Source organism: Chinchilla lanigera, unplaced genomic scaffold, assembly GCF_000276665.1.
Source record: "Chinchilla lanigera isolate Chin_1 unplaced genomic scaffold, ChiLan1.0 scaffold00034, whole genome shotgun sequence".
NCBI classification, from domain to species: Eukaryota; Metazoa; Chordata; class Mammalia; order Rodentia; family Chinchillidae; genus Chinchilla; species Chinchilla lanigera.
In genome coordinates this window covers 14888200-14896332 of record NW_004955435.1, presented here as the reverse complement: position 1 = coordinate 14896332, position 8133 = coordinate 14888200, and the positions used below count along the sequence as shown (strand labels likewise).

Below are 8133 nucleotides of genomic sequence, written 5' to 3'. Positions count from 1 at the left end.
AAAAAAAAAAAAAAAGATTTCTACAACAGTAGTAAGTGTACTGCTCACAATTTGAAGTTGGTGATTAAAGTGAAGAGAAAAATCTATCTGTAATGCAGGGATAGCAAAACAGATCATTACATTTTCTTGATAACAGATTGTTTTAGAGTTGCCTTTGTCTGTAACATTTTGTCTCTTGCTGTACTCTATTGTAGGAAAAATAACAGAATGAAAGTAGAGTTCAAGACATAATATTTAAACTTCCTTAATACAATCGTTGAAAAAGCTACATGCACTCTCCAATCTTTGTATTTCTCATTAGTAAAAGAAAGACCATGACCATTTGCCCTGCAATTTTATAGACTCTAAATGATTTCCTGAAGCATTTAGAATAAGTCTTTGAGAAGTCCTATATACACTAGCCTGCCTTTCTTCTCACTTCTCATTTCCTCCTTGATCACTATATGCTAGCCACGTTAGCCTTCTCCCTTTCCTTTTCAATTTAAATTCCTTCCTAACTTATGGCCTTTACATTTACTTTTCCTTCTACTTGGGATGCTCTGTTTCCAATTCTCTGCAGGACTGGCTCAGTCTTGTCATTTAGGTCTCAGATCAAGTGTCACCTGTTCAGTGTCCTTTCTTGAAAACCCAGGTGAGGACAGCCTCCAACTCATCAATCTATTTTATCATTATCCTGTTTTATTTGTTTTGTAATGCCTATTCAGGTTACCATACTTCCTTGTTTGCCTGTGATTAGCTTATGGCTACTGTCCTGATCTAATTACTACTAGGCCTCTTTCACTCTCAGGACTGTCACAGTTTGACTGACAAATTATAAGGTTTCTTATTTATTACTATCAGTATTTTCTCATCCGTATGGGCTTTAGAGTGTAAACTTCAAGAAACCAGGAGCCTTATGTGATGAGTTTACTACATGACTTCTGGAACCTATAAAACTATCTAGTACGTTACCAAATAGTTTTTAAATGAATAACTGTGAGTCTACAGTACAAAATGCCAGAGACCAGGGAAGCAAGAAGTTAAGTCTTTAAAGATGGATGGTTTCTTATTTAGCTGGGATGGTTTGGATGTAATCTCTGCTGTATGTACTTTCTTTTACTGAAGTACACCAGGAAACAGGAGACATACCCAGGAGAAGAACTGTCCTTTGAATAATTTCCAGATCGAGGTATCAAGACATTAAATGGAGCAAAATTTTGTTTGTGTTTTTCCTCTGAAGTGTTTACTTTCTGGTACTTGCCTGGGCAAGGTGTCACATCCTGTTGCCAAGAAAAAGATCAGTGTATTGAAAAAGATCAGTGTATTAGACAATTATATATATATGTATTAGACAATTATATATAGTATGTATTATATATAATACATTATATATGTATTAGACAATTATATATATTATGTATTAGACAATTATATATAGTATGTATTAGACAATTTTATATATAATATACAATTATATATAATATATATTATATATTATACTATATATAATATATAATAGTATATATATATATATATATAGCGTTCCAGATTAAAAAAAATACCAACACCCTCTGCCTATTCAAGCAATTAGCTATGGATTGGACATTTCAAGACGTAGAAATAGGCTGAAGTAGGTAGAAAACCGAGATATGGATGTTGTTTGGCTGTCTAAGGATATATAACACTCTGATTATAGAAATAAACCAGGATGGGTAGAATCAAGGCAACCACTATGTCTACTATCCCAATGAGAGATTTTCAGAGCCAGTATCCCTTGAATTTACATGTCAGAAAGCATCCAACAAGGGATAGGATCCTTGGCTTGGGTATGTAGCTCAGTGGTCAAGCATCTGCCTAGTATACAAGGTTCTGGATTCAATCCCTAGGACAGTGGTGGGGCAGGGGGAGATTAGGATTCTATGCTAAATATTAGACTTGAAATCCAATCATGCAAAAGGATGGAAGTGTTGGAATTTATTTTTAAACAAGATAATATGATGTGTATAAACATAGCTTCCAGTATTTTAACACTAGGCATCTCAGCACCAGAGACCCTTGGGACCATTTCTTCAGTAAACTTTTTTCTGCTTTCCCCAGTATACTCACATATACATGTGCAATACTAATGTGCAAGCTTTTCATGCAGCAACCCAGATCACCCTAAATCCCAGTACATTACCTTAGTGAGTGGCTTAAACCTCACGGCTGTTCTGGCTCCAAGTGCATATCCTTTTGTACTGGTTGGGATCTTACACAGCTGGTGTGCCAGGCCATACTAGTTTGAGTGGTATCAAAAAAAGACAAAACAAAGTAAAAAGAAAAACACCAATAACATAGTCAGGGAACAGCCTTCAAAATGGAGTGAATTTAGAATGTTTCCATTTGAACCTGCTGTGCTTTTTCTTGTCTTGACTAGTTCAAGGTCAAGACCATGCACACAATACATAAATAACACATGTAACTTTTGCAAAAGGATGTAGCTGGAGAGAAAGAATAAATGGGATTTCTACAAATACAATGTGAGTTCCACAAAAGTGAACTTGCTCTTACACAACAGTCATCCCGAGGATAGGATGGATGGGAGGGAACTGGCGTTGGCTGACAGGCGTTTGGAGGTGGGGATGGGATTTATAGGAAATAGGGCTCTCTGGTTTAGTGAGGGTGGCTAGGATGGAGCTGTTGTCTCTGTACTGACTCCAGCAGCTGGCTGCCTACCAGGGAATTTGCTCATGTCGGGACCCAGAAGTTCAAAAATCCTGCAGTTCTTCTTCCAGGAAACTTTGGTATCTTTCCATATCCAGGGAAATGAGACCCGTCTAAGGGGAGGTTGATACTCACATCTTCTGGTATGTAATGCCCAGGCCCTGTGTGAGGCGATCCTCTAATAGGAAGAAAATAATTCCCCAGTTGGTTTGGAGGATGGTATAGAGGAAAGAGCTTCCTCTGCTGACGTGTTCCAAAGGAGTAGACATTCACAGCTCCTAAAGATCATGAAAGAGGAAAAACTATAGGTGAGGGTAGGCAGCTCTGTCTCTGCGAATGAGTTCTGCGTTCCGCGAGGGCAGGGAAAGGGCAGGTGGAGCAGAGGACTGCGCCCACTACGCTCTTACAAAACCGAGACAGAACTCCGCGGAGGGGTCGGAGTGTACTTCCGCCTCCTTTATCTTTCTGAGGCTCCCCACCCTTCGCCTGCCCTCTATTCTGGACTCCTCTGTAGCCCTTCTCACCCGCTTTGTTGAAGCACATCGTGAGCGCGGTTAGGGCACACACTTGTGTACTTCGTTGCCAAGGGAACGGAGGCAGGCCCAGCGAGCCCCAAACGGGGATCCCTGGGCGGGGATCGCCCCGAGCGCGCCTGCGCAGCTACAGGTGGGGGGCGGGGGCTAGAGCCCCTGCAGGGGGAGCAATTTGGACCCGCGAACCTAGGAGCTGATTGTGAGCTCTGCAGCTAGAGTAGGGGTACGGAGTCTGCCAGACCCGCGGCTGGAAGGGCTATGTGGGGAAGGAGTGGGGAAGGACTTTGGAAATGGCACTGTTGTAAGGGCAGGGACAGTGCGGTTCAGAGTGCCCTGAAGTCCGGGCAACATGGATCCGGGAAACAGCAAAAAGCTGCCGCGCTGCTGACCTAGGAGGGTGGGCGCCTGGGCAACGCCCAGCGCCAGGGCGTGAGAGGCTTCCCTGGGCTGATCCTAGCTCCGTATTAGATCCCTGTTGGACCCACTTCTGTTCCTCAAATCTTTCCAATCAGGTTGCTCCCTTGTACCTCAAGGGGGCAGGGACGGAGGAGGGGCAGGAGGCCCTGCATAGGTTTTAAAAATACTGATGGCTTGACGTGAAACAGTAGAAGTGCAATGGAATTATAGAAGTGCGTGATATTTTTTTTAGACTCTTGAACAACCCTTTACTTTCTAAACGCTGGTTTCCTTATCTCCGAATTGGCAATAATTTCTTTATAGGGTTGTTGAGAGGACTAAGATAATAATAAGCAGTTCCTGGTGTAGTTGACTGTACAAGGGGTTATTATCACTAAAGGGGACATGCAGCCCTTTTGTGAGCACACTCATCCTAACGGAAGGAAACATGGCAGGTGTTTGTTGTTGACTTCTTTACTGTATCCTGGATGCTAACACCAACTTGTTTAATTTAGATTTTAGGGCGGCCTTAGATTGTAGAAGTTGTCCAGAGGTGGGAGGTAACAGAACACAGTGTAACTGGTCCGCAGTGCTCTTTGACTCCTTTAGTGATGATCCCCACACACTGTGGGTGAGGGCTGTCTTCAGGGATGGTCTTATAGATCTAATGGAGGATTTCCCAAAAAGGTGATAATAAGACCTTGAAGATATTTGGGAAATTTATGGAAGCATTCTTTTGTATTAAAAATAATTTTTAATTGGCACATAGTAATTGAATATTCTTATAGGTTACCATATGATGTTTCAGTTGTGTAAAATTCAAATCGGGGTAAGCATATCTATTTCCTCAAGCTTATCATCTCTTTGTGGTAAAAATATTCAGAATCCTTTCTTGTGGCCAGGGGAAGGTATTTTTGTTTAAAAGTTTATTAAGATGATGCTCCTGGTCAACAAGCTAGGGGAGCTAAACATCCTTCAGGGCCCTGCCTAGTCACATAATGAGTTATTACATAACATTCAAATGTCCTTTCTGCTGGATTCTGTGAAAATAATTGCTAGAATGTGTATATGTTAGCCCTGAAAAAAACTTTATAAGAGACAATGCAGACAGCTAGAATGTTATGAAAAGCCAAGTTTAAATGGACTAAAGGTGGGGTCATAAAGTTGCTGTGTAATTTACTAGAAGTATTCTGTCTACTCAAAATATGATTATAATACAACTGATGGTAATTTGAAGCTATTTTGGGCTACATAATAAGTTCAAGGCCAGCCTGAAAAACATAGACCCTGTCTAAAAAACATAAAAAGAATGTCAAAACTAAAAACAGAATTAATACTTTAAGACTTTTAACAAAGAAAATGATAAACTTAAATGGCTTAACTGGAGAATTCTAAATTATTTATAGAAGAAATAACATCAACCACATACAAACTATTTTTTTTAAAAAAACAAAAGGACATTAGCCAATTTATTCTATAAGACTAATAAAGCCATAATGACAGTAGAGTGGCTATCACAAGAAAAAAAAAATCTTTTTAAGAAACATAAGCATAAACAGCCTACACAAAGTTAAGCAAACCAAAAAGTTTTCATTTCATGATAAAGTTGTATTTACTCTACCAGTTCAATGTTGATATAACATTTGAAAATAAAATCAATGTAACTTCCTATATTAATAAAAGAAAAAGTGCTTATTTAAATGAATAAGAAAATTAGTATCACACATGATAGCCACACATAATTTAAAAAGTAAATCTCAGTGAACTAGGAATATCTTCCTTAATTTGATAAACATTACCTATGGAAAACCTATATAAAATACATTTAATGATGAAAAGCTAAAGAATTTTCTCCTGAGATTGAATTCAGGATAAAAATACCATCACCATACTTAAAATCCACTGAATAAAATGGACACAAGTCCATACTGATATACATTAAAAAAATAAGAAGGAAAAGAATTGAGTAACACACTAACCATTTGGCAGCTATCAGAGTGGTAGCTGGCACAGGCAGAAGTTATGTGTAGATGCCAAGATTGATGAGTAAATATTTCCCAAGGAGTAATACAGAAACATTTTCTGAGGTAGCTTTTCTGATGTGCCCACCTAGCTATGCTATAGTCTTCCATTATTTAATCAAACATTGATCTAGGTTTTACGGTGAAAGCATTTTGGAAATGTAACTAAAGTCCCTAATCAGTTGACATCCACAAAATCCTGGATTTTGGACTTATTTCTCCGGTCCCAACAATCTGAAATGAACCGGGTCAAAGATTCTTCTGCAGGAAGCTCTTTAAGAAGGCCAAGGATATGAAGGAGAAAACAGGGCAGAGAAAGTATTCTGGATTGAATAGTATTAATGAAGATGATAATAAAAACGCAATAGGAATTCCTAGGTAGGATGCTAGGTGGTATAGGAAAAATACACTGGGGAGAGTTGGCACAATTGAAGAAGTTGCGTGCATTTAATGGTAGTGTTGCATTGATGTTGATTTTCAGATTGGCAGAACTGTATGAGTGCAAAACAGGAGAATATCTCTGGAGAGTTACACTGGAATTCTTAGGCTGGGGCATTAGGTCAGAAAAAGCATATATGAAGGAAGAGAGATAGAAACAGTGTACGCTAGAGTCCGTATAAAATTTAAAAAGTAAGTCAAACTAACCTACGGGCTAGAAGTCAGAATAAGGAGACTTTTGTAGAGCAGACTTTGGGGTAGACTGGGACAGCTTTTGGAATAATGTTAATGTTCCATTTCCTGTACTGGGCCATGTATACCAGTGAGTTTGCCTGACGTACTTCACCAATCTGCTCTGTTATGACTTGGACCCATTTGGATATGTATTACAGACCAATATAATAATTTATTTTTTAAAAATCTGGCAAGCCTTGCAAATGAACGTAGTTTACTTACTTTGCAAGACTAAGATATTCACATCCCCCTTTTTTGACTTCAGTGTACCATAATTTATCTAGGTACAGTATTATCTTTAAGTTTTTCTATCGTTAGAAGCTATTAAGTCGAAAGTGTTACTAATTGTAGCGCTAGTTTTTGTTCTGGTGTCCAACTGTAAATCTGACTTTTTATTTTCTCAAACTGCTTGTGTGAAGTGACTTCTGACCTCCTTCTCCTTATTCATTATACAATATAATGCAAGAGTCTGGTTACTTCATTGTCTTCTAAAGTAGTTATATCTGATAATTTGTATACTGATTATATAGTATTTCATTAAAAATTACTTTTCTCCTTTATATTACACTTATGACATTATACTGAGTCATTTATGAAATTATGCAGGTCAGGTTACCTGTGAATTTAATTTAAATGAGGTATTATAAAATAATTTGTTACTTAGAGCAAGGCTTGGGTCTCAATAAGGTTGAGAACCTCTGATCCAGGGAATAAAAGTCCTAAAAATCTAGAGAATAGTTGCGCTTAGTAAAGGAGATAGGAGGGAAAGAGATTTGTTGAATCCCACTTTCTAGACTTTCTTACACATTAGATACTCCCATCTGGGGTAGAAGGGTGAACATGGTTTTCAGTAAACATTGGTTTTCAATAAGTATTGACATTACTTAAATTACCTATGTCTTGGTTTGTCTATCAAGTGGCACTAAAGAGCTTTTTCCTCCTAGGGATGCTATGAGAATTTAAGCATTAACACAGGGACAAATTTTTCACAGAAACTAACCCAGAATTGACATTTCACAAATGTTAATGCATGGCTAATCTACCACCTCCATGCCCAGGGCTATAGCCATCTCTAAGGGTCATACAAATAAAAAAAGAAAGGTGCTCCTTTATTGCAAGTAGCTGCTACTCTTTGCCAAGGCTTGTAACGGTGAGTATAGCTCTCCCCCAGCCAACCTAGGATCAGGCTTCTCACGTAATCCTGTGTATACCCCACCTCTTTCCTGTTAGACTTCAAATTTGGGTGAGTTTTCATATATGTACTAGAGCAAGAACACAATTACCAAGAGCAAAGTCCCAAAGGAATGGCTGGCGGTTCCACTGTGTGGTATTAAGTTGTGGTAGATCATATGGCTCAGACTTCGTGAATTTCCTAGGAGTTCTGGACTTGAACAGTTCATCATACGAATTTTCAATAGGTTTCTCATAAATTGTCTCCATGAGTCAACACTCTCCTACGTGGACTTTAACCAAGAAAAACAAATAGAAGACTGGCTGCTAAGTAACAGCCCCACCCTAGAAGTTCCCCTTCGAGTCATTGTGACATTGCTTTCTGCAAGGCAGCATTGTGATATAAAGGGAGCTGGGAAGGCCTAGAATTAGCTCTACTAATTGCCAACTGCATGACCCTGAGAAAACCATTTATTTATTTATTTACTTATTTATCTTTCACTCTACTTTTATTTCACATTTACTACATCCAAAGCAGACTGTGATACACGTATGTGGTTAAGTGACTTCCCCTTAAGGAGCTCACAGTCTAACATGGAAGACAGGTGTCTGTAATGAAAGGTGGCAATATCAAGGTCTGTGAGGAAATTTCAATATAG

General features: G+C 38.7%; 1 protein-coding gene across 4 annotated transcripts in view; it reads right to left on the bottom strand.

The window, feature by feature from the left end:
- Pifo (primary cilia formation) overlaps positions 1 to 7779 on the bottom strand; it is a 9721-nt gene extending 1942 nt beyond the window's left edge. For 2 of the 4 annotated variants that reach the window (XM_005388945.2, XM_005388944.1), the window contains exons 1-4: positions 7588 to 7779; positions 2818 to 2960; positions 2159 to 2254; positions 1129 to 1259 (exon numbers count right to left, since the gene is read on the bottom strand). In XM_005388945.2, coding sequence (XP_005389002.1) covers positions 1129 to 1259; positions 2159 to 2254; positions 2818 to 2960; positions 7588 to 7744 — 527 coding nt within the window. In that variant the 5' untranslated portion in view covers positions 7745 to 7779. Of the gene's footprint in view, positions 1 to 1128; positions 1260 to 2158; positions 2255 to 2817; positions 2961 to 3206; positions 3351 to 7587 lie in introns of those variants that run through there. The other 2 variants (XM_005388946.2, XM_005388947.2) reach the window with 2 other exon arrangements.
- Between the last annotated feature and the right edge of the window lie 354 nt (positions 7780 to 8133).